At 37.6% G+C, this 26,750-nt stretch overlaps 1 protein-coding gene across 8 annotated transcripts in view; it reads left to right on the top strand.

Annotated features, from left to right (window-relative positions):
- vps13c (vacuolar protein sorting 13 homolog C) overlaps positions 1–26,750 on the top strand; it is a 72,117-nt gene that overhangs the window by 41,203 nt on the left and 4,164 nt on the right. For 7 of the 8 annotated variants that reach the window (XM_048184279.1, XM_048184274.1, XM_048184275.1 and 4 more), the window contains 35 exons: positions 28–332; positions 534–681; positions 1,232–1,382; positions 1,475–1,602; positions 1,721–1,881; positions 3,561–3,814; positions 4,277–4,500; positions 4,625–4,717; positions 5,447–5,902; positions 6,014–6,169; positions 6,636–6,894; positions 7,737–7,897; positions 8,049–8,170; positions 8,853–9,150; positions 9,819–10,208; positions 10,416–10,520; positions 15,160–15,321; positions 15,411–15,536; positions 15,627–15,760; positions 16,986–17,112; positions 17,194–17,429; positions 17,518–17,662; positions 17,751–17,891; positions 17,985–18,066; positions 18,173–18,242; positions 19,942–20,053; positions 20,239–20,352; positions 21,160–21,293; positions 21,392–21,473; positions 21,595–21,708; positions 22,005–22,080; positions 22,184–22,347; positions 22,487–22,532; positions 23,562–23,685; positions 26,488–26,602. In XM_048184279.1, coding sequence (XP_048040236.1) covers positions 28–332; positions 534–681; positions 1,232–1,382; positions 1,475–1,602; positions 1,721–1,881; positions 3,561–3,814; positions 4,277–4,500; positions 4,625–4,717; positions 5,447–5,902; positions 6,014–6,169; positions 6,636–6,894; positions 7,737–7,897; positions 8,049–8,170; positions 8,853–9,150; positions 9,819–10,208; positions 10,416–10,520; positions 15,160–15,321; positions 15,411–15,536; positions 15,627–15,760; positions 16,986–17,112; positions 17,194–17,429; positions 17,518–17,662; positions 17,751–17,891; positions 17,985–18,066; positions 18,173–18,242; positions 19,942–20,053; positions 20,239–20,352; positions 21,160–21,293; positions 21,392–21,473; positions 21,595–21,708; positions 22,005–22,080; positions 22,184–22,347; positions 22,487–22,532; positions 23,562–23,685; positions 26,488–26,602 — 5,715 coding nt within the window. The remainder of the gene's footprint in view (positions 1–27; positions 333–533; positions 682–1,231; positions 1,383–1,474; positions 1,603–1,720; positions 1,882–3,560; positions 3,815–4,276; positions 4,501–4,624; positions 4,718–5,446; positions 5,903–6,013; positions 6,170–6,635; positions 6,895–7,736; positions 7,898–8,048; positions 8,171–8,852; positions 9,151–9,818; positions 10,209–10,415; positions 10,521–15,159; positions 15,322–15,410; positions 15,537–15,626; positions 15,761–16,985; positions 17,113–17,193; positions 17,430–17,517; positions 17,663–17,750; positions 17,892–17,984; positions 18,067–18,172; positions 18,243–19,941; positions 20,054–20,238; positions 20,353–21,159; positions 21,294–21,391; positions 21,474–21,594; positions 21,709–22,004; positions 22,081–22,183; positions 22,348–22,486; positions 22,533–23,561; positions 23,686–26,487; positions 26,603–26,750) is intronic. The other variant, XM_048184278.1, reaches the window with a different exon arrangement.

Genomic DNA, 26,750 nt, shown 5'->3' with positions numbered 1-26,750 from the left:
CTTACCTTTACTTTTCTCTCTCTATAGAATTTCAGTAATAACTTCCAGGCAGCGAAAGAGGCTCTCAGTGCCGCCACGGCTCAGGCCGCAGAGAAAGCAGCTTCCAGTGTCAGGGATTTTGCTCAGAAGAGCTTCAGACTTGCTATGAACATTAGACTGAAGGCCCCCCTTATCATAATCCCTCAGTCCTCCACATCCCATAATGCTGTGGAGGCGGACCTGGGTCTCATTACTGTGGGAAACAGCTTCTCTCTGCTCCCAGTGGAAGGTTGTCCGCTGCCTGCTGTCATAGATAATATGGATATAGAGCTCACTCAGCTAAAACTGTCCAGGTAGCACACTGCCATGAAGCTTATCTAGGATTCTCAGACTTACTTTTCAAAGTATAATTATATGCACCATATGTCCATTTACAGATCTGATAATTAACTGAACAGACTTCACTTCATGAATTTTCAAAGCCAGCATTCTAGTTGTCCATTATACAACTCTATATGTTTCCACTTATACATTCTTTTGTTCAATATCCTCAGAATTTCCATGGAGCAAGACTCAAATCAGCCTTGTTCAAAACTTTTGGAGCCAGCCAACCTGGTTCTGTCTGTTAAACGTAACCTGGCAGCATCATGGTACCAGAAGATGGCTGCCATCGAGGTGGATGGAGATCTGAAGCCCATGAAGGTCTGTTCACATACTGGATGTATGATGCCAGAATGTATTCTCTGCTATGATATATGTGTATATATATATATGCATGCATCACCAGAGAAGTCTGTAAGTTTCACTGTACCACCCGCGGTATACGTACCTTTCAAAAGAGACCAAAACCATGCATATACACCAAATGGTTCAAGAACAGCATGCAATTTACTTTGGGTATGTCTTTTTTAGGCATTTTAGGCAAATTTTACAGGGTTGCTAAGGGGTTAAAAATGACCAGATCAAAAAAAAAAAAGGTGAATACATTTTTTTCATGGATGAATCGTTCATACTTGCATAACATGTAATTAGAAAATGTAAAAATACATTTAAAAATACAATGTACAATGTATTAAAAATACATTGTCATTTCATGCAGACTTTAAATGGATCTAATGTCACAGTCTATCTGTGGAAATTACTATTTTTATAAACTATAATAATTATTACAGTTTTAGCTGGTCCATATATTCTGGAATCTGGTTATAATTAATATAATATTAAGATATTAATCAAGATTCTCACTTTCCAGGTGGCTCTGTGTCAAGATGACCTGACTGTCCTGCTGCGGATTCTGATGGAGAACATCGGTGAAGCGAGCAGCCTTCAATCTGACACACTGATTGGCTCAGAGGCAGCCCTCAAACAAGAGAGTGTACTTGTCAGAGCACGTACAGCTACTGGTGAGAGAAGACGGTTACACAGATGTTTCGTATAATAATCTAGCTTCTAGCGAAGAACTCAATGGATGGCCTTGTTTCGTGTTTTTGCGTAGGCTCTGAAATTCTCATGGAGAAGCTGCATGAAAGTAAATTGATGGAGACAGAGCTTCTGGAGACTGTCAAATTCAGCTTTAATGTTGAGTCGCTTGGCCTCACGCTCTACAGTAACGACCCTGTACAGGTGGGTATTATTAAGCCTACAAATGGTGAACACTGGTGTTTTTTTACAGTTACAGTCCATTGATAAAGAAAGTGAGCATTTTATCCCCCTCTCTCTCTTTCTATCTTTTTTTCTCTAGCCCTCATTACATCAGGAGCAGTTGTGTTTAGGTGAATTTATGCTGTGTAAAATGAAGACTTCAGGAAAAATGTTTAGTAATGGCAACATGGAGGTCTCCACCATCCTCACCACATGCACGCTGGATGACAGGAGGATTGGCATTCAAAGAGTCACATCCAGGTGATTTACACATAATGAAACCTAATACAATATCTAACATTATATATATATATATAAAAAAAAAAAAAAAAAAAAAATATATATATATATATATATATATATATATATATATATATATATATATATATATATACAGTACAGTCCAAAAGTTTGGAACCACTAAGATTTTTAATGTTTTTAAAAGAAGTTTCGTCTGCTCACCAAGGCTACATTTATTTAATTAAAAAGACAGTAAAAAACAGTAATATTGTGAAATATTATTACAATTTAAAATAACTGTGTACTATTTAAATATATTTGACAAAGTAATTTATTCCTGTGATGCAAAGCTGAATTTTCAGCATCGTTACTCCAGTCTTCAGTGTCACATGATCCTTCAGAAATCATTCTAATATGCTGATTTGCTGCTCAAGAAACATTTATGATTATTTTCAATGTTGAAAACAGTTTTGTACTTTTTTTTTTTCAGGATTCCTTGATAAATAGAAAGTTCAAAAGAACAGCATTTATCTGAAATACAAAGCTTCTGTAGCATTATACACTACCGTTCAAAAGTTTGGGGTCAGTAAGAATTTTTATTTGTATTTTTTTGAAAAGAAATTAAAGAAATGAATACTTTTATTCAGCAAGGATGCATTAAATCAATCAAAAGTGGCAGTAAAGACATTTATAATGCTACAAAAGATTAGATTTCAGATAAACACTGTTCTTTTGAACTTTCTATTCATCAAATAATCCTGAAAAAAAATATTGTACACAAATATTTTGTACAATTGTACACATTAAATGTTTCTTGAGCAGCAGATCAGCATATTAGAATGATTTCTGAAGGATCATGTGACACTGAAGACTGGAGTAATGATGCTGAAAATGCAGCTTTGCCATCACAGGAATAAATTACTTTGTGAAATATATTCAAATAGAAAACAGTTATTTTAAATTGTAATAATATTTCACAATATTACTGTTTTTTACTGTATTTTTAATTAAATAAATGTAGCCTTGGTGAGCAGACGAAACTTCTTTTAAAAACATTAAAAATCTTAGTGGTTCCAAACTTTTGGACTGTACTGTATATATATATATATATATATATATATATATATATATATATATATATATATATATATATATATATATATATATATACATACATACATACACACACACACACACACACACACACACACACACACACACACACACACACACACACACACACACACACACACACACACACTACCAGTCAACTTTGGAATCATTAAGATTTTTTTTTATGTTTTTGAAAAGATCATGTGACACCAAAGGCTAGAGTAATGGCTACTAAAAACTGAGATTTGCCATCACAGGAATAAATTACATTTTAAAATATACAGTATTAAAATAGAAAACGGTTAATAATATTTCACAATAATACTGTTTTACTGTATTTTGATCAAATAAATCTAGCCTTGGTGAGCATAAGAGGCTTCTTTCAAAAAAAATTTAATATTAAAAAAAGTTGTTTACATAAATTTTTCTTGATTTTAACACTTTTAATTAAAACTAAGAAAAACATTCAATATGATATTACTGATTGACAGAGAGCATTTGAGATTCTATTCAGAGAGCATTTCAGCATTCCTGTTTCTAGGCCTCATCCCTCTGGTTTGTTCACTCAATATTATTTTTCCCTATAGGATGCTGGGAAGGCGTGATGAGGAGACAACAGAGCCCATGATTGATGTGAAATACTCTCAGAGTGTGGATGAGCGCTCGGTGGTCGCTGTGCTGCAGAAGCTCTATCTCTGTGCTAGCGTGGAGTTCCTGTTGGCTGTTGCTGACTTTTTTGTGCAAGCCCTGCCTACAAGTTCGCCTACACGGCAAGACAACCCCAATCAGCTGCCGCTCAAATACGTCTCAGAACCCAAAATCCATTGTGAACCTAAAGCAGGTGTGAATGCTACTGCTGAAAAAATGAGTTGTTGCATGTTAAATGTAAGATGTTCAGAGTAGCCAGTGTATTGTAGATTTATACCATAAACAACTTATTGTCACTGAGGGTGTCAGAACAATTGAAGTCAGGGAATTTAGGAAATGTTAGGGAATTTCAAAAAGTGTGATTTCCAAACCTGGAAAAGTTATGGAAATTAAATCTTTATGGTCATGAAAATAGCTATAGTCAATAATTAAATTTTTTTCTGATAAGTTATAAAGTATTTTTTGGCTAGAATTACTTGCGAGTACAATGTCTATAAATTAAAAAAAAAAAAGAAAAAAAAAAGGACCATCATAAACAACTGGGAATATCATGAAAAATTAATTGAAATTCATTGGTTGGAAATCATGAAACTTTTCATACTTTCAAGTTAATTTTTTGTTTTGTTTTTTTATTTAATATTTTGTCTATCATCAGCCCCAGCTCCGAGAACAAAACTGCGAGCAGTTGTGGTGGACCCAGAGGTTGTGTTTGTGGCTAATCTGATGAAGGCCGATGCTCCTGCACTGGTAGCCTCATTCCAGTGTGATTTTAACCTGCTGTCTGAAGAAGCCGGCCAGGTCATGAAGGCCCAAGTCAAAAGCCTCAAAGTGCTCGCCTGCCCCTTCATCAGGGCGGAGGGTGACAAAGCCGTGACCACCGTATGTTTACTGATTCCTACTAATGTTTTTCTGTTTTAACTCTATTTTTACTACAGGAATAAAGTTTTATGTCTGCAATTGTCTCTATAATGCTTTGGAAACTACGAATTTGTTTTTACTGCAGGTGCTGAGACCATGCTCTGTTGAACTTGAGACCAAAATGCCAGCCAATGCCCCATTAACTGGTTCAATAACTGTACAGGAGGTCATAGTGAAAGTGGGTGTTATTTGTTTGCCATATTTATATCTTGTAAAATAACTAGAGGACCATACACTACCATTCAAAAGTTTGAGGTTGGTAAGATTTTTTTAAAATGTTTTTGAAAGGCTCTTACCAAGGCTTCATTTATTTGATCAAAAATACAGTAAAAACAGTAATATTGTGAAATGGTATTACAATTTAAAATAACTGTTTTCTATTTTAATACATTTTAAAATGTAATATATTCCTGTGATGGCAAAGCTGAATTTTCAGAAGCCATTACTCCAGTAATCAGTGTCACATGATCCTTCAGAAATCATTCTAATATGCTGATTTGTAGATTAAGAAACTTTTCTTTTTATCAATGTTAAAAACATTTCTGCTGTTTATCATCTTTGTGGAAACTGTGATACGTTTTTTTGTCTTTTCTCTGTTTTTTTTATATCTTACAAAATAATTCGATTTCCAGTATTTGAATTAGAAATTAAATGAAAATTAATCAATTTAATGCATCCTTGCTGAATAAAAGTATTATTTTCTTTAAAAAAAATCTTACTGACCCAAACTTTTGAATGCTAGTGTATTTGCTTCCTAAACGGCAAAAGACTGCACCTTTACTGTTACTGTATGTCAAGTTTTTTTTCTGTGTAAATGTATACAGTATTACGTTTTCATTACATTTCATTTGAATATTTGCTAATCTATGTTGAGCTAACATGCTTTTTCTCCATCTTGCTATCTCAGATCTCTCCTATTATTCTTAACACTGTCATTACCATCACCGCGGCCATGGCACCCAAACCTAAAGAAGAACCGTCACAGCAGACGTCCGATGACCTGAACAGTCTCTGGTCTTTGATAAAAGTCGCTAATGCAAACTACTGGTTCCTTGGTGTGGACATGGCCTCTGAGGTCACTGAGAGCTTCAAGGATGTGGACAGCAGTAAAGATGGAGAGAGTTTTAGGATGAGCGTGAAGGTTGTCCAGGTCACGTTGGAGTCCGGCTTGGGGCATCGGACTGTTCCCTTGCTGCTTGCAGAATCATCATTCACCGGTACTGCTCAGAACTGGTCATCATTGCTCAGTGTCTCTGCTGATATGACACTGGAAGTGAATTACTTCAACGAGACTCATGCAGTATGGGAGCCACTGCTTGAGAGAGTGAACAACGGGAAACAGAGGTGGAAGCTCCAATTAAACGCAAGTAGAATTGTGCTTCTTTTTTCACTTCTGCGTATAAACATGAATCCAGATTGTCACCTTGTTCAATATCTTGCAGGTTATTGATTATTTGTGTGTTTCTGTGTGTAGATGAAGAATAACCCTGTTCGAGATAAAAGTCCAGTTCCTGGGGAGGATTTTATTATGTTGCCAGAACCTCGCACAGCCATCACTATATGTTCCAAAGACACCATGAACATCACAGTGTCCAAGTGCTGCCTCAGTGTCTTCAACAACCTGGCTAAGGTAAACAAAAAGTGACATTAAATTACTTTATAATGTTTCAAATGATTTCCATTTAAAATAAATGCTGTTCTTTTGAACTTTTCATTCATCCAAGTAAAAATGCTGAAAAAAGTTTCCACAAAAATATTAAGTAGCCCATCTGTTTTCAACATTGATCATAAGAAATGTTTCTTGAGAACCAAATCAGCATATTAGAATGATTTCTGAAGGATCATGTGACACTAAAGACTGAAGTAATGGCTGATGAAAATTCAGTAGGAATAAATTCCATTTTAAATAGATTATAATAGAAAACAGCTATTTTACAATATTACTGTTTTACTGTATGTTTGTTAAATAAATGCAGCCTTGGTGAGCATTTCTTCTTTCAGAAACAAAGAAAATCTTACCAACCCCAAACTTTTGAACAGTAGTGTATGCTGTACATATAAAAATTAATTTTGTTTATTCATTTCTCCCTTGTCAGGCATTCTCCGAGAGCGCAGCCTCCACTTTTGACCGATCTCTCAAGGAGAAATCCCCTTTCACCATTCGCAATGCATTAGGCATTCCTCTCATTGTTCAGCACAGCGCTAACCTGCGTTTGGTTGGCTCATCCTCACCGGGTAAACTGCACGAATTGGCTGTGGATAAAAGTGTGGATTTAGACCATTCATCCTTTGAGCGTTCATCACGACTGTCCGCCCTGCAGAGGCAGGAAAGCTGCTTATTCAATCTCAGCATAGGTCAGTAACATGGGAGATACAGTATACACCTCGTAAACTGTACAAATGCCTTGGGTTGTGCCTCAAAACCTATTAAGCTGCTTACCTAGTGCATATTATGCACAAAAATGCTATCTTAGAAAGTTTAAGCATGTCTATGATGTCCAAAAATGCTGGGTCCCACTTTATATTAGATGGCCTTAACTACTATGTACTTACATTCAGATTAATCATTTGATACAATGCACTTATTGTGTACATGCATGTTTTTATATTGTACTTATATTTTAAAAATACCTGCATGTAATTACATCTGTAGTATTACATTTATAATTACATTGTTGACCCATCCCTTACACCTTAACCCACACTTAAACCTATCCATACCACCTAACCCATCACTAACCTTACCCGTATCCCACCTCAATAACAGCAAAAGTGTTTTTCAATACAGTATTTTTTGATGTAAGTGCATAGTAGTTAAGACCACCTAATATAAAGTGGGACCAAATGCTGTTTTGGTAGGTCACTCAAAGTTTTGAGAAAACCCAACTCTATGTATGTTTTGCAAGACCCCCCTTTCCATTAAAAATATTGTATTGGACTGTCCTACCTTTGATGCAAGTAGACAACATTTTTATGTAGTAAGCTCACTTAAAGACTTGTTCGGTTAGATTTTACCAGAAAAGGTTTTAGAATTTTTATCATAATATTTAAGTATAATATTATCTGCTGTTTTTTTTCACTCTCTTTTTGTTTGGTCGTATACACTATGTATCATACAATTGCAATTATATTATCCAACTTTTATATTATATTATACAATACCTAATCCTAAACTGTAAAAAATGTACTTTTCGCAGTTCCTTCAGGTTACAGTGAGATTTCAAATATCCCGTTGGGAAAGCCTGGCCGCAGACTGTATAATGTCAGAGGACCCATGCAACTGGAAGCGGTGTCTGTACTGCTTCAGATCGATGCCAGCGAGGGCAACAAGGTCATCACAGTACGATCCCCCCTACAGGTTCGTCTGCTCTCTTTACCTGCAGAGACCGCACATCTGTCCACCTGTCTGGATAAAGAAATAATCATTCATGAAAATGACCTTGCTAAAATCATGTGACATTCATTTTTTTTTTTTGCACTTTAACTGTATGTTAATTATGTGTTAACAGATAAAGAACCATTTCTCAGTGCCCTTTGCCATTCTGAAGTTCTCTTCTGAACTTGGAGTGATGGTGAATGTAGGGGTTGCTGAGCCTGAGAAGGAGTGTCATGTTCCCCTAGAAGCTTACAGGTATGGACTGATAAGTGTAATTGCCTACTTTGTCTAGAGTGCGTTTTGCATTCACATTACATTCACATTCACAGAGTTAAATATCATGAGTGGCAACTGTAAAGAAAATCTTTGACTACATATCATGCATAATTACAATTCAATCACTATACCAGGGTTGTCAAACATATTGTTTTTAAACCTTGGTGTACACATGCAGAGTTCATGCACAATAATAGCCTAGAATCAACTTTATGCTTCTTAACTTCATATCAACTAATCTAAACTGTAACACTTGCAGGTTGCTAATTTCAATGCCCTGGGGTGCTTAAGATTACATTTACATATAAAATCACCAATTACAGAATATTAATCAAACTACATTTTTGACAAGAAACGTAGAAGCCACATACTGCTCTGGATGACTTTAGATTTAATTATTCAATCATTTCAGAGTGATAATTAATACAAAGCTAACATGTTATGTAGTTCTGCAACCCTATCCCTCTGTAGCTCAAAATAGAATATATTATATGAAATTATAAATGATCTCAAACATTTTTTTTCTTTTTTGCATAATTTAATCTTTTTTTTACCTTGCAGATGGTGTGTTTGACACCCCTGCACTATACTGTAAAATAAAATGACCTGTATTTTTTTGTGCTTTATGTTGTAACATTCTACGCTATATGTATTCCATCAGGAGTCAGCTGTTCTTGCTGCCTATTGGTCCTTTAGAAGATCTGTATCACGCATCGTCCACATGCATCGCATGGAAGGAACAGGTGCACGTGAGCTCAGAGGTTCAAGCAGTGCTGCAGTGCCCCGCCATAGACAGCAGCTTCCTACCACTTGTGGTGAACACCCTGGCTGTGCCTGATGACCTCAGCCACATCGCCAGCCATGGGGAAGGGGACTGGGACCCTGCTTATGTCATCCACCTGCACCCAGCTGTCACTGTCAAAAACCTGCTACCTTACTCAATACGCTACCTGCTGGAGGTGCGGAATATTGCACTTTCAATACACAAATCGTTAGCCTCATAGCATAATTGCCTAAGTCATTTTTTGGCCAAATTGTGATATCTGCCTTTGAAATATGATCTGGGCAATTATGCTATGAGGCTAACAAAATGCTACAACCCATTTGACATACACTACCATTCAAAAGTTTGTGGTCAGTAAGAGTTTTTTTAAAGAAGTCTCATGCTCACCAAGACATATTTGATTTATTTGATCAAAAATACATTAATATTGTGAAATATTATTACTGAATTTTCAGTATCATTACTCTAGTTTTCAGTGTCACACAATCCTTCAGAAATCATTCTAATATGTTGATTTGATCTTCATGAAACATTTGCTAATGCTGTCAATGTTGAAAACAGTTGTGCTGCTTAATATTTTTGTGAAAACCGTAATACTTTTTTGATAAATAGAAAGCTCAAAAGAACAGCATTTATTTGAAATCTTTTGTAGAATTATAAATGTCTATTTTTTCACTCTTGATCAATTTAATTTGTCCTTGCTGAATAAAAAACATAATTTAAAGAAATCTTACTGACCACAAACTTTGTGTATGACATGTTCATATTCAAATCAGTATGATTTATTATCTATTTAATATTAGCCAGCAGTCATTTATTAAAACCTCATCTCAACTCTCATAGGGTTCTGCTGACTTCTACGAGCTTCAGGAGGGCAGTGCGGCGGATGTGCTGAATTCAAATGTTAGCGGTGAAATAATGGAACTTGTTTTGATCAAATACCAAGGTCGCAACTGGACTGGGCGTATGAGGATTAGTAGAGACATGCCTGAGTTCCTCTCCGTCTGCTTCACATGCGACACTACAGAGGGACTGACCGTGGATGTCGGTGTGCATGTGTCTCACGTGAACAGCAAAATTGTCCTCTCCATTTATAGTCCATACTGGATCATCAATAAGACATCCCGCGTGCTTCAATATCGTGCTGAGGATACCTGTGTGAAACACCCATCCGACTTCAGAGATGTCATTCTGTTCTCCTTCAAAAAGAAGAATCTCTTCAGCAAGAATAAGGTTGGATTGGGCTCTTTGGCTGTAAAAAAAAAACGGAAAAGCTATATTCGCTGATCATCTAAAATAATCAAATCATGAATGCCAACATGAACTTTAAACTTGATATGTTTGGGCTGTAATGTTCAGAAAACCATATTTTACCTGTAGATTTTGTTACAAAATATTATGATATTCCTTTCTAAATTTACATACTGCTCTTCCTTTCAGTTGCAACTCTGTGTGTCCACCAGCTCCTGGTCCGATGGCTTCTCACTAGACACTGTCGGCAGCTATGGATGTGTGCGCTGTCCAGACAAAGCTGGGGACTACCTGGTACAGTAAATGCTTTGAACATATAAAATCAGGGTGTGACATGGTTTTGTCCATCTGGAATCGATTGAATAGTTGGATCATTGTGGTTTGCTATTACTGTGATTTAATGTGAGTGACGGGTTGTCCCGCCTTCACGCCAGTAAACGCGTCATCAGAGAAGAGATGACACTGCAAGAGAGAGGTATGGTGGGTGAGAGATCTCAATGTGCTACAACTGAAGAAAACACATGCAAATAGAAACAACACCAGCAAATTAAGAAAACATCTTCATCAATTTGACAACACATGTTCTGCAAATGCTCACAACGCAACCAAATACAGAAACACACTGCAAATACTCACAACGCACCAGGATGTTAAAATAAACACAAAAAAACCCTCACCTTTCAGGTCAACACCACTGACGAGTAAACATTGAACAATAAGCATGTCCCAACCAAGTTTGTCACTTGTTTGGATCCCCTTGAAACACTTCTGTTGTGGTCTGTGCTATTTGCAGTATGTTTCTGTATTTGGTTGCGTTGTGAGGATTTGCAGCACGTTTCTGTATTTGGTTGCGTTGAGTATTTGCAGCGTGTTTCTGTATTTGGTTGCATTGTGAGTATTTGGAACGTGTTTCTGTATTTGGTTGCGGTTTGAGTATTTGCAGCACGTTTCTGTATTTGGTTGCGTTGTGAGTATTTGCAGTACGTTTCTGTATTTGGTTGCGTTGTGAGTATTTGCAGCACGTTTCTGTATTTGGTTGCGGTTTGAGTATTTGCAGTACGTTTCTGTATTTGGTTGCGTTGTGAGTATTTGCAGTACGTTTCTGTATTTGGTTGCGTTGTGAGTATTTGCAGCACGTTTCTGTATTTGGTTGCGTTGAGTATTTGCAGCGTGTTTCTGTATTTGGTTGCATTGTGAGTATTTGGAACGTGTTTCTGTATTTGGTTGCGGTTTGAGTATTTGCAGCACGTTTCTGTATTTGGTTGCGTTGTGAGTATTTGCAGTACGTTTCTGTATTTGGTTGCGTTGTGAGTATTTGCAGCACGTTTCTGTATTTGGTTGCGTTGAGTATTTGCAGCGTGTTTCTGTATTTGGTTGCATTGTGAGTATTTGGAACGTGTTTCTGTATTTGGTTGCGGTTTGAGTATTTGCAGCACGTTTCTGTATTTGGTTGCGTTGTGAGTATTTGCAGTACATTTCTGTATTTGGTTGCGTTGTGAGTATTTGCAGCACGTTTCTGTATTTGGTTGCGTTGAGTATTTGCAGCGTGTTTCTGTATTTGGTTGCATTGTGAGTATTTGGAACGTGTTTCTGTATTTGGTTGCGGTTTGAGTATTTGCAGCACGTTTCTGTATTTGGTTGCGTTGTGAGTATTTGCAGTACGTTTCTGTATTTGGTTGCGTTGTGAGTATTTGCAGCACGTTTCTGTATTTGGTTGCGTTGAGTATTTGCAGCGTGTTTCTGTATTTGGTTGCATTGTGAGTATTTGGAACGTGTTTCTGTATTTGGTTGCGGTTTGAGTATTTGCAGCACGTTTCTGTATTTGGTTGCGTTGTGAGTATTTGCAGTACGTTTCTGTATTTGGTTGCGTTGTGAGTATTTGCAGCACGTTTCTGTATTTGGTTGCGTTGAGTATTTGCAGCGTGTTTCTGTATTTGGTTGCATTGTGAGTATTTGGAACGTGTTTCTGTATTTGGTTGCGGTTTGAGTATTTGCAGCACGTTTCTGTATTTGGTTGCGTTGTGAGTATTTGCAGTACGTTTCTGTATTTGGTTGCGTTGTGAGTATTTGCAGCACGTTTCTGTATTTGGTTGCGGTTTGAGTATTTGCAGTACGTTTCTGTATTTGGTTGCGTTGTGAGTATTTGCAGTACGTTTCTGTATTTGGTTGCGTTGTGAGTATTTGCAGCACGTTTCTGTATTTGGTTGCGGTTTGAGTATTTGCAGCACGTTTCTGTATTTGGTTGCGTTGTGAGTATTTGCAGCACGTTTCTGTATTTGGTTGCGTTGTGAGTATTTGCAGTACGTTTCTGTATTTGGTTGCATTGTGAGTATTTGCAGTACGTTTCTGTATTTGGTTGCATTGTGAGTATTTGCAGTACGTTTCTGTATTTGGTTGCATTGTGAGTATTTGGAGCGCGTTTCGGTATTTGGTTGCATTGTGAGTATTTGCAGCATGTTTCTGTATTTGGTTGCATTGTGAGTATTTGGAACGTGTTTCTGTATTTGGTTGCATTGTGAGGATTTGCAGCACGTTTCTGTATTTGGTTGCGTTGAGTATTTGCAGCGTGTTTCTGTATTTGGTTGCATTGTGAGTATTTGGAACGTGTTTCTGTATTTGGTTGCGGTTTGAGTATTTGCAGCACGTTTCTGTATTTGGTTGCGTTGTGAGTATTTGCAGTACGTTTCTGTATTTGGTTGCATTGTGAGTATTTGGAGCGCGTTTCGGTATTTGGTTGCATTGTGAGTATTTGCAGCATGTTTCTGTATTTGGTTACATTGTGAGTATTTGCAGCGTGATTTAGGGCTGGGCGATATATCGCATGCGATTGTCACGCGCATTTCGTCAGAAAGCCGGTTCCCTGATTACCGCTAAATCGCCATCACCTGCTTTCAAATGGAGCGGCATTTAATAGACAGAGAGAAGTTCACTGAAAAGCCACGCAATATCGCGTTCATATCGCAGATGAATCGCCTTCGATAATGAACGCGATATTGCGTGGCTTTTCAGTGATTTACGGCTCTGTCTATTAAATGCCGCTCCATTTGAAAGCAGGTGATGGCGATTTAGCGGTAATTAGGGAACCGGCTTTACTGACAAAATGCACGAGACAATCGCATGCGATATATCGCCCAGCCCTAGCGTGATTCTGTATTTGGTTGCATTGTGAGTATTTGCAACGTGTTTCTGTATTTGGTTGCATTGTGAGTATTTGCAGCACGTTTCTGTATTTGGTTGCGTTGTGAGTATTTGCAGTACGTTTCTGTATTTGGTTGTGTTGTGAGTATTTGCAGCGAGTTTCTGTATTTGGCTGCGTTGTGAGTATTTGGAGCATGTTTCTGTATTTGGTTGCATTGTGAGTATTTGGAGCGTGTTTCTGTATTTGGTTGCGTTGTGAGTATTTGCAGTACGTTTCTGTATTTGGTTGCATTGTGAGTATTTGGAGCGCATTTCTGTATTTGGTTTTGTTGTGAGTATTTGCAGCATGTTTCTGTATTTGGTTGCATTGTGAGTATTTGCAGCGCGTTTCTGTATTTGGTTGCGTTGTGAGTATTTGCAGCGCGTTTCTTTATTTGGTTGCGTTGTGAGTATTTTCAGCGTGTTTCTGTATTTGATTGCGTTGTATTTGCAGCATGTTTCTGTATTTGGTTGCGTTGTATTTGCAGCCTGTTTTCTGTATTTGGTTACGTTGTGAGTATTTTCGGCGTGTTTCTGTAATTGGTTGCATTGTGAGTATTTGCAGCGCGTTTCTGTATTTGGCTGCATTGTGAGTGTTTGCAGCGTGTTTCTGTATTTGGCTGCATTGTGAGTATTTGCAGCGTGTTTCTGTATTTGGTTGCATTGTGAGTATTTGGAGCGCATTTCTGTATTTGGTTTTGTTGTGAGTATTTGCAGCATGTTTCTGTATTTGGTTGCATTGTGAGTATTTGCAGCGCGTTTCTGTATTTGGTTGCGTTGTGAGTATTTGCAGCGCGTTTCTTTATTTGGTTGCGTTGTGAGTATTTTCAGCGTGTTTCTGTATTTGATTGCGTTGTATTTGCAGCATGTTTCTGTATTTGGTTGCGTTGTATTTGCAGCCTGTTTTCTGTATTTGGTAACGTTGTGAGTATTTTCGGCGTGTTTCTGTAATTGGTTGCATTGTGAGTATTTGCAGCGCGTTTCTGTATTTGGCTGCGTTGTGAGTGTTTGCAGCGTGTTTCTGTATTTGGCTGCATTGTGAGTATTTGCAGCGCGTTTCTGTATTTGGTTGCATTGTGAGTATTTACAGCGTGTTTCTTTATTTGGTTGCGTTGTGAGTATTTGCAGACTGTTTTCTGTATTTTGTTACGTTGTGAGTTGTTAGCATGTTTCTGTAATTGTTTTCTGTATTTTGTTACGTTGTGAGTATTTGCAGTGCGTTTCTGTATTTGGTTGCATTGTAACCATTTGCCACATATGTGTTGTCAAACTGATGAAGATGTTTTCTTAATTTGCTGATGTTTTTTCTATTTGCATGTGTTTTCTTCAGTTGCAGCGTGTTAAGCTCTCTCAGCCACTGGAGGTTATGTTGATTAAAGATTACAAGTGCATATAAATTTAAAAGAAAAAATTATGTGCACGAATAAATATAAAATTTATAGTGAACACTGAAATATTACATAAAGTAATAATTGTCAATTTTGAATTCATGGTGATTTTAATTATAGTCTTATCAGTATTGCACAGAATTTCAATATTTGTCCATCTCTACTTTTCATGTTTCATAATGGATTTCTCTTTATATTTTCATGTTATGACTTAATAGAGATGCCTGATAATAAAAATCTATATTATTTTGTCTAAATAAATTAAAAATACAAATTTAGTAGCATCTTTTTAAGTGCTACTGTACATATAAATTTAGACATGACAACATTATAATTTACAGTATGGAAAATCTTATTTGATGTACCAGGTTGGGGTCAGCATCCAGATGAGCAGCTTTAATCTGACACGAATTGTTACCATGAGTCCCTTCTACACGCTGGTCAATAAGTCTTCGTTTGAGCTGGAAGTTGGAGAGGTGCAGAATAACAATGGTTTCAGCAACAAGTGGCACTACATCTCCTCCACAGAGGTCAGAGCTGAATTAATCTTTTATCAAAGGCAGCAGTATGCACACACTGGTCTGTATGTGTGTTAACTGTACAATTGTGTGTGTTACAGTGTTTGCCTTTTTGGCCTGAGTCCACAACAGGGAAGCTGTGTGCACGAGTTGTGGGATCTGAATCTAGCTCCAAATCGTTCTTCTTCAGCAAGCAGGACAGCGGAACTCTGCTGCGCATGGATCAGGTGAACATGCTCTGGATGTAAACATGCTAAATATACTTTATTAAACGATATTGTTTTAATTCACTTAAATGTAATCTTCTTTTCCATCAGTTTGGTGGCGTGATAGTGGATGTGAATATCTCAGACCACTCCACTGTCATCAGCTTCACTGATTACTATGATGGAGCTGCACCTGCTTTGGTTGTGAACCACACACCCGCAGCCACTGTCAACTTCAGACAAAGGTTGGCGCTTCAGTGTTTTACTTCATATGACAGATGATTGAAAAGTCTGATGAGAAAGACCATGATGAACTAATAGTCTTTTGTGGAAACTAGAGTTGTCACAATACCCAGGTTTAAGTAGTCAGTAAGGCCAATACCATAATTTTACAAATCTCTTCAGTAATTGCAATACCACAACAAAAACTAATTGCTATGGAAAACACGGTTTTAATTATTAATATAAATAATTACTTAAGAGCAATGTTTACTTAATTGAGGAATACTTGAAGACTACATTCTGTTGTTTTAATTGAATTATTAAGTCAGAAATAAAATAAAGACAAAATAAACAAATTTCAAACAAAACAAATTAATATAAACAAATAAAATAAATTACCATTTAAAAGTGTGTGCTCTGTACGATTTAAAAAGATAAATAAATTAATAATTTTATTAAGCAAGGTGGCATTAAATTAAAAAAAGACAGTTACAAAAAATATAAATAAATTATATATATATATATATATATATATATATATATATATATATATATATATATATATATATATATATTAAAGAATCCTTAAGAAGCAGCTCAACTGTTTTAAAATATATTGAATTAAAAAGCATTTGTTAAATTGCAATAATATTTCACAGTATTACTGTTTTTACTTTGGTTTTGTTCAAGCAGTTTTCAATCTGTGGCCCGCGGCCCCCCAATGGGTCGCCACGGTATTACGGGGGGGCCGCCATTTACTATTAATAAAAATAATAATTTTGTTAATGCATGTAAAAATGTCTAATTAAATATAATAATTCAATATATAATGAAGGGAAAAAAATGCCTGCGAATGTTTCTATTTATAACATGCTTTTGTAGTGTTGAGCAATGTAGCCAAAGACATATCTGTTGATTTCTTGAAAGCAATGGCCAATCAGAGGTGTTTAAGTTAGTCAGAATCCACTCACCGCTCAAAACGTGGGAGTTTTTGCTCATTTCTGAGTTATACAAGCTTGCAAATAGTCTAATTTTAACAAACAAAGTGTAGACACGATGTAAAGAGATTTATTGTGCCATGTAGACAGCTTCATTGATTAGCCGGCGTAGCTGTGAGTTGTGCATAAGTGCTCCTTTTTTGGACTGTGGTACCAAAGTACCAGTACTTTTTTAATATATTTATTATTTTATTGAGTGTTTTGGAGTGTGTCAATATGTATCTGTATCTGTGTCTTTGTGCGTGTGCAGAGGCTGTGAGGAGTCATGGGCACTGAGACCAGGTGAAGCTCAGCGTTTTGCATGGGATGATCCAGCAGGGGTGAGGAAGCTTTGCTGGAGCTGTCAAGACCACAGTGGAGAACTGGACCTTGTCAAGGTTAGAAAGGGATTCTGGGTCAGTGAATCTACTGATCATCTTATGTTGCTGCTCATGTCAATCCCATGGTATTTCCTTTAGGACGAGTGTGGGCAGTTTGCTTATAGCAGCTTAGTTCAGATTCACTGGGTGTCTTTCCTGGACGGCCGACAGCGGGTGCTGATCTTCACTGAGGATGTCGGCATAGTCACAAAAGCACGGCAGGCTGAGGAGCTGGAGCAGTTCCAGCAGGAAGTCAGCGTCTCATTACAGAACCTGGGCCTGTCACTCATCAACAATGACATCAGGCAGGAGATTGCATATGTTGGCATCACCAGGTAAATAAACCCACGCTTTTAAAGGGGAACAAAAATGCCACTTGACTGTCAAGTTGATTTTTGACGATGATTGAATTGTATTTTTAAGTTCTGGTGTGGTTTGGGAGATGAGACCAAAGAACCGCTGGAAGTCTTTTAACCACAAGAACATTGGACTGTTGGAGAAAGCCTACCAGAACCATATCAGCAGCAAGAGTGAACCAGGCTGGACTAGACTAGAAACTGGCCTAGAGGTAATAAAGGACTTTACAGGAAAAGTTTGATTAATAAGATTATTTATGTTGCTTAGACTTTATAGTATTCTTTTTTCTATTAAAACAGGTGAACTTTGGAAGATTGCCCATGTTGATGAGACAGCCATTTTCCTGCGCTATCAGGAGAAACTTCCTGCCTGGCATTTGTATTGAGTTGAAACAGTCGCCTCACCAGAGGAGTCTACGTGCACAGCTCTATTGGCTACAGGTAGCACCCACACACATTCTACTTGTTGAATATCATGCTTGTGTCGTTTTTGGCAGTCGATCAGTTATTATGTGCACAATTTATTTGTTCCAGGTGGATAATCAGCTGCCGGGAGCTATATTTCCTACTGTGTTTCATCCTGTTCCTCTTCCAAAATCTATTGTTCAAGACTCAGGTACAAACACCAGCTAGCAAATGAAGGCTGTGTCTAAGCTAATACACTTCTGAGTGCACATTTAGAGTGAGTGGACATGAACACACCATATCCCTTTTATCTTTAGAGCCGAAGCCGTTTATTGACGTGAGCATCATCACAAGGTTTAATGAGCACAGCCAAGTCATGCAGTTTAAGTAAGTGATGGCACAATGATTACATTTTTACTTGTTGTGTCACAGTCTCACATGTACTAATTCAAATCAAATTAATTTTCTTGATCTTAAAAAAAATCATCTAAAGGCTTATGATTTACTTAAATTAGTTTTGTAGACAAATATACACTACTGTTCAAAAGTTTGGGGTTAGTAACATTTTTTTAAAGAAATTAATACTTTTATTCAGCAAGAAGACATTAAATTGATCAAAAGTGACAGTAAAGACTTTTAAAGTACATTATTACAAAAAAATCAAGTAAATGCTATTCTTTTGAATTTTTTTGTTCATCAAAGAATCTTGAAATTTTTTTTAAAACAGTTTCCACAATTACTTTAAATTGTAATATTTCACAATAGACATCTTTCAAAAACATTGAAATATCTTTTTGAATGGTAGTGTATATTTTTTTTAACAAAACTAAAATTTAAAGCTGCAGTCCATAACTTTTTTTGGTTAAAAATTGTCCAAAATAAATTTTTGAGCAAGTACATAACCAGCCAGTGTTCAAAACTATCTCCTCACCTTAGCCCGATTCACAATGGTAAGCTTGTAATAATGTGTTCTAATCCGAGTAGTACTGGTAGGTTTCCACGGGAAATTCGAGCATGCGGCCGTTCGTCTTTGCATCATTATGTCACATCTGTTTACATAAAGAATGAGTCACAGCTAGTAGGCTATATCATATGAAGATGCTGCAGGTGACGGATCATTTTTAGTAGGGCTGGGCGATATATCGCATGCGATTGTCACGCGCATTTTGTCAGTAAATCCGGTTCCCTGATTGCCGCTAAATCGCCATCACCTGCTTTCAAATGGAGCGGCATTTAATAGACAGAGCCGTAGATCACTGATAAGCTACGCAATATCGCGTTCATTATCGCAGATGAATCGCCTTCGATAATGAACACGATATTGCGTAGCTTATCAGTGAACTACGGTTCTGTCTATTAAATGCCACTCCATTTGAAAGCAGGTGATGGCGATTTAGCGGCAATCAGGGAACCGGCTTGACTGACGAAATGCGCGTGACAATCGCATGCGATATATCGCCCAGCCCTAATTTTTAGCCTTTTCTCACTTATCTGTACAGAAATTTAAACCTACAGTTTACTCTAATTCACACCAAATACACAGTCACGCAATGCTGATGTTGTTAACGTAAATATTTGAGAACAAAGTATAACAATAAGAATAATTTCCATGGTTTGATGTGATAATCACCATTGGCAGCGCGATTTATTGTAATGCTTTTTTTCCTCAGTTGGGCAGAAAAAAGTGGCCGATTTGTTACTTACTGGTTCAGATGACATTTTCCGGTTAAAATTCTTATTTTGGTCATACTTCCTAGACTACAATCTGTCTTTCTGAAGTACAGTATCCGCCGGTGCGGTGACTGACAACAAACAGTCTCCTCAAAATGTTAGATTCATCCGCACTAGATTCATCACAACCCACATAAAGATGATAATTCTGCAAATAACTGCAATTGCAGGTTTCAAACAGAGGTGGCGAGAAAGAGGAAAAACATATGAACTGCAGCTTTAATAAAAAAACATTGTTTTTGTTGCTACATAATTACCATAATACCATGTGTTATTTCAGTTTTGATGACTTTATTATTATTTTTTAGAATGAGTAGATCCAAAACTTTGACTGGTAGTGTTTGTTTTTCTGTAGGTACTTTATGGCATTAGTGCAGGAGATGGCAGTGAAGATCGATCAGGGTTTCTTGGGGGCAATCATCAACCTGTTTACCCCAGCCACTGACTCCCAGGATAGTAATAAGAAGGTAACGACTGCATCCTCTGACAGGTGTTCACATACTGTCACATAATGTTACTAATTAAATGAATCCATAATGATCGCAGTGGTAAACACTTCCTCTGGCTGTTTTTGTTTCAATCATGTGTGGCTTTATGAAATGTGAATTAAGAGGGGGCTGGAGATGTCACTGTGTGTTTCTCTGTGTTTCAGAATAAGCTGATAGAGAAGGACCTGGAGGCGCTGCAGGCTCAGCTGATGGAGAGCTCCATGACAGACACCTCGGGCCTGAGCTTCTTTGAGCATTTCCACATCTCCCCTATTAAAGTAATGAATCAGCACCATAGTCTACTTCAAAACACAGCACATGTTCTCTTCAAGTTCACTTGTCACCAACATTTTAAATAAGACCTTCTCCCTAATTTCAGTCTTCAACATGCTGCAGCATGATTGGACAGAAACACACTACTGTTTTTCTACACTACTGTACACAATTTTTCTCTTATGGTCTCTTATGCTTACCAAGGCTGCATTTATTTACCTAATATACAGTAAAACAGTAATATTGTGAAATATTGCAGTTTCAAATAAATGTTTTCTGCTTTTATCTATTTTAATTAAAATATAATTTATTCCTATGATGGCAAAACTGAATTTTCAGCATTATTACAACACTCTTCAGTATCACATGATCCTTCAGAAATCATTCTCATATGCTGATTTTCTGCTCTAGAAACATTTCATATTATTATCAGTATTGTAAATAGTTGTTTTTCATAATATTTTTTTGGAAACTGTGATACTTGATATCTATACATTTCAAAACAACAGGATTTATTTGAAATAGACATCATATATATTCTGTCTATTACTTTCAAAAACACTGTCCTTTATTAACCATTGAATGAGCAAAACAGGATCTACCAGCGTCAACCCTTTTTCAATGTTTTCCCCGGTTAACGACGTGCTTGTCTGTACTGTCATATGAAAGACTAAACACTTACATGTCTATGAATCATTTAATAATGAGAAATGATTGATAGATTTCCTTGATGGGTAGCTGCATCAAACTACATCATGTAATTATTTATGTTTGACCTAAGCATCTTCGTGTGTGTATGTGTGTTTGTATAGCTGCATCTCAGTCTGTCTCTGGGCTCCAGTGGAGATGAGTCTGAGGAGGGTGAAATGGTGGCCATCCAGTCCGTCAACCTCCTGCTCAAAAGCATTGGTGCCACACTCACTGATGTAGATGATCTGATTTTCAAGTAAGGCTTTCAGATGTGCATGCACTGTAATACTGACTCACATGCTTCTTTGAAAATATAAAGGCATTGATGTCTTTTTGTCTCGCTGTTTTTTTCAGACTGGCTTACTTTGAGGTGAAATATCAGTTCTACAGGCGAGAGAAACTGATGTGGGCGGTGATCAGACACTACACTGAACAAGTGGGTGATCTAAATATACACTCATACAATGTCAGAGGTCGTTACATGAGCAAACACTCTCCAACACGCTTACATTTTCACTTTAAATCATTGTATCTGAAACAATTGTATCTCCTCATAGTTCTTGACGCAGATGTACGTGTTGGTTTTGGGTCTGGATGTTCTTGGAAATCCATTTGGCCTGATCCGAGGCTTATCAGAAGGAGTGGAGGCTTTCTTCTATGAGCCCATACAGGTCTGACAAACGCTGTTCATTTATCTATACATTCAGGCCTCGTCATTTAATTCAGTACAAATATCCGTGTGTTCTCTTTTAAATGCCAGATATAAGTACAGGTTTGAATAACCTAGATCAGCACATCCACATAAAAAAGTGTATATCAAATATGAAACCAATTGAGGTATATTTATGTCAATCACCATTGTAATGCATGCAATGGTGTATTATGCCTAGTGGGAACTGATATTTATAATATCAAGTTATGATTTGTGTGTTATGATTGGTAACATTTGTACTGTTTGTGTGTGTAGGGGGCTGTTCAAGGACCTGAGGAATTTGCAGAAGGTCTTGTTATCGGCGTTCGAAGTTTACTGGGCCACACTGTGGGTAAGGCTCCCTGCTTTTCCTGCTTTTTTTCTCTCAAACTAATATGTACTCACTGAGGATCCTTACTGCACATGCTTGTTTTGTTTCTACATTATCTTTATAGGAGGCGCAGCTGGCGTTGTGTCCCGTATAACAGGCTCTGTAGGTAAAGGCTTGGCTGCCATCACTATGGACAAAGAGTATCAGCAGAAACGGAGGGAGGAAATGAACAGACCCACGAAGGACTTTGGAGAAAGTTTGGCTAAAGGAGGAATGGGTTTTTTCAAGGTACTGAAGTTCCTTACACAAATAAAAATATATCCAAGAAAACATCCAAGCATTTCCCTTTCTATTTTATGCATTATACAACAAAGTTCCATTGTGTATAGCATGAATTGACTTTTGTCATATCCCTGTTCTCCTACAGGGAGTGGTTGGTGGAGTAACAGGAATTGTGACCAAACCGGTGGAAGGTATGGTAGTTTACTACTGATGCATCGCTCACTTAAAGGTGCTAAAGAGGTTCTTTTTGTCGACTGAGTTTTTGAAATGAGCGCATGGGTAAGAACAACCCCCCTCCTTCACAGCTCATTTAGAGGGAACGCCTCCCAAAACTCGAGCACGAGTATCGGAACACGAGTGTTTACCACCGGCATTCGCTGTGTTATTAAGCCGGGCACACATTTAACGACTAGCTAAAACATTCTGACTGTGCTCAACATACAGCGATAGTTTCCTGCTCCTGAAGCAGATTTATATACTTTCACATGGAATTTGAACACCGACTGTAATCGCAGACTGAAAGCAAATGGCTCTGACTGGACGCGTTTGAGCGCGATCAGTCATAAGTATCAATTTACATTCATAATCGGCCTTACAATCGTTAAGTGTGTGCGCGACTTAAAGCCGTGGATTCATTATGTCGGACTCACCGCAGGTGACTCATAATCTGCAGTTGTTACTCCTGTCTCCTGACAAAAACATTGCATGCAGCGCCTGTGGTGTGTGGAAAGTTACTGGAGCGCGCAGCCACGCGTCTCTCACATGGATCGTCATGGCAGTGATTGACAAGCCAGAGGGCCAATCCGGGCACGTCTCTCACAAGGAACGTCATGGCAGTGATTGACAAGCCAGAGGGCCAATCATCGCGTAAACGATTGGCTGATGTTTTTAAGGCCTTACCTCGTGCACAGATGATGTATATTAATATTATTACTTTCAGTGCACGTAATAAATAGTCTTTTATCAGTTAGTAAAGACAGTTTCAAGTAATATTGCAAAAATGTATAAAACAAAACATCCTCTTTAGCACCTTTAAATGGATTTGATCTGTTTTTGTATTCTGTTATGGCAAAAATATTTTAATTAATAATAGTTCAAAAGTAACAACTTATTAGCCATTGAAAATACACAAAATACATATATAATGGTAACCCCTCACAGCAAAACCTGGACAAGAATGTAATACTGTATGTCCTTTTAATAATCTATCATGGGTTTAGGAGCAAAGAAAGAGGGGGCTGCAGGCTTCTTCAAGGGCATTGGAAAAGGCCTGGTTGGAGTGGTGGCCAGACCTACAGGGGGCATCGTAGACATGGCAAGCAGTACTTTTCAGGGCATTCAGAGGTGAGACACACATGCACATGCATATTATATCTATATACACAGATACAAACACAGACATGCACAGTCAGAGAACCATGTACATACATAGACCTCTGTTCAAAAGTTTGTGGTTAGAAAGATTTAATTTTAAAATAAATGTATACTTCTAATCTATTCAACAAGGATGTGTTAAAGCTGCAGTCCATAAGTTTTGCCTCTTTGTCGCCATCTCTGTTTGAAACCTGCAATTGCAGTTAGTTGCGGAATTATCATTTTACGTGGGTTGTGCATCGGCACGGCTCCTCAGCACGGATCAATCTAAAGTTTTAGGAGTATGTGTAGGCTGTCAGTCACAGCACCATGTGGATACCGTACTTCGAAATTACAATGTGAATCGGGCTAAGGTAAGGAGATAGTTTTGAACACTGGCTGGTCATGTACTTCCTCAATAATTGATTTTAGATCATTTTTAACCAAAAAAAGTTACGGACTGCAGCTTTAAATTGATCAAAAGTGACAGTAAAGATATTTATAATGTTCTATTTCAAATAAATGCTGATTTCTTTTGAACTTTCTATTCAATCAGAGTATAAAAAAAAAAAAAAGTATTGACCCCAATCAATTAAACTGTAGTTATTCACATAGTTCTTACTTTCAAACGAAGATGTTTATCTAGCAATATTTTGAACCCAAAAACTCATATGTAGTCATAATAAGACCACAAGTGGTTTGAAGGGGACACACATTTACTCATTGCAGAGTGGAAGTCATGAGGCCACTTCCTCTCCTCCCAAGTATAGCTTGGAAATCTTGTCTACTTCCTGCTATAGGACAGGGAGAATGTTTTGATGCATCATATTATATAAGCACAAATGCCACTGCACTCTGAATTAAAAAAAAAATTATATTATCTAAGCAACCTTTTGGAAAGGAGGAACATACTGATGATGATATCCGTTCTGAAAGGACAAGAAACATATTTAATATTTAATTAAAAATTTCCTGTGGCAATTTTCTAATATACCGTAGACTGGCAATTAAGATGTATGTAATTGTGTCATTGTCTTAATTTGTGTCTCTTTTGTCTTTTGTTGTCTTGCTTTTTTTTTTCTTTTTTCTCACATAGTGTTGCTTTTGTTTTCCTGTGTCAACTAATTTTGTGACTCTTTCTTTCATGTTTTTCATGAGTTAATTCCTGGATGTGTTTGTTCTTTTTAGTTCAGTGAGTATTTAGACATGAGTGTACGTGTACAGATGTGCGTATGAAGATCTGGATGACTGAAGCGTGAATGTATGTGTATTTATGCCCATGTTACCCAGAGAGACGGCAGTGAATGATCCCTCTGCATTCACTCAGTCGGGTTTGCTTGTTTCCTGAGTCCCCCCCAAAAAAATAAGAGCAAATTTGGCAGCATGAATAATTTTTAACCTTACAGGATGTGAGTTGCTGAAACGTAAGTATTGCATCGTGGGAAGCAAAGGATGTGAGCTGTAGCGCAGAGCATTCTGCCATAATATACAGTTCAAGAATCCCCTGATATCTGGATCAATCAACATGTGCCTATTTTCCCATCATTGTAACATTTGCTTCTGATCTCCACACCCCTTTCACTGGTGCATTTTGGGGCCAATAGAAAGTCTGATGAGCAGAACAGCCCAGACAGGAGCAGAGATAGTATACAGAGGAGCGGGAGTACAGATAAACACGTATACTCACTTGTAATTATATTTAAGGGAAAGTGGTCCTTTAAATAAAAAAATGACAGGTGTATTTATATATAGCGTCTCAATAATCAAACATAGTTAAAGGGATAGTTCACCCAGAAATAAAAATTCTGTCATCATTTACTCACTCTCATGTCATTCCAAATCTGTATGACTTTATTTCTTCTGTGGATCACAAAAGAAGATATTTTGAAAAATATTTTAGTGTTTTTTGTTTTTTTTTCCATTCAATAAAGTCCATTGCTGTTTTTGACCCCATTGACTTTCAATAATTGGACAAAAAGATCATTCAAAATTTCATCTTTTGTGTTCCACGGAAGAAAGAAAGTCATGCAAGTTTGGAACGGCATGAGGGCGAGTAAATGATTTCCATTTTTTGGGTGAGCTTTGGGTGATGTCCCTCTCATTCTCCGACTGCTCTGCTTGTCAGACCAAGTCTACTGCATGAGCTAACTGCACTGCTGATGCACTGGACTCTATGGTGTATCCACGCGCTCTCCAACCAATAGCAAAAGAAGCATTATGATTTCAAAGGCAGTCGATGACCAGGCTAACCAATCACATATTTCACCCATTCCATTAATTCTGCCCTGGAAAGATGAGTTGGCAAATCTGTTGTGTTTTATGGTGTTCCCACCCCTGGCTTTTTTATGCCAATCCTTTCACGACAAGCTGGAACAGCGACGCCCCCCACCCCTCCAGTGATTCTCTAGCATATACGTTCAAATCATCCATCCATTCGTTACGCTCTCCATCTTATACACCTGAAGCGATCAGCACTGTCTGTTTGAACTAATCATGTTGCTTTTCCATGCTCGCACTGTAGAAGTAACCAAAGGTGAGAGAGGGTTTAAGGAATCAGACACTGCACGCAATAGCACAAAGAAACTTTGAAGGTTGACGCTTTTTAAATGACTCTTGAGATGCATTGCGTTTGTTCAGGGCTGTTCGGGCATGCTCAGATGAACTTTAATTGAGTAGATTCTGTTCACTAAGAATGACTCACCTGTTGCCCACACATAGATATAAAACCGCTAGATCACAGGATGTCATCTTTGTCAGAGTTATCTAACATGCTGTTTCTGACTTGATTTCCAGGGTGGCAGAATCGACTGAGGAGGTGACTAAATTAAGGCCAGTACGTCTCGTAAAAGAGGACGGCATCATAAGGCCCTACGACCATCATGAGTCGGAGGGCTATGACCTCTTTCAGGTGAGGTCACCTGTCAACCCTACTGACCAGGCTACTAAACCCCAATGAGAAGGATTTTAATCAGCATGACCTTTAATTTAACAACTACTAACAGCCAAATTGCTTTGGAAGGATTGGAGTCAGTTTGACAGGCAAGACACTACATGCT

This window comes from Megalobrama amblycephala, linkage group LG3, assembly GCF_018812025.1.
Source record: "Megalobrama amblycephala isolate DHTTF-2021 linkage group LG3, ASM1881202v1, whole genome shotgun sequence".
Taxonomy (NCBI): domain Eukaryota; kingdom Metazoa; phylum Chordata; class Actinopteri; order Cypriniformes; family Xenocyprididae; genus Megalobrama; species Megalobrama amblycephala.
Note: the sequence above shows the minus strand (reverse complement) of the source record. Positions and strands in the feature narration are given on the sequence as shown.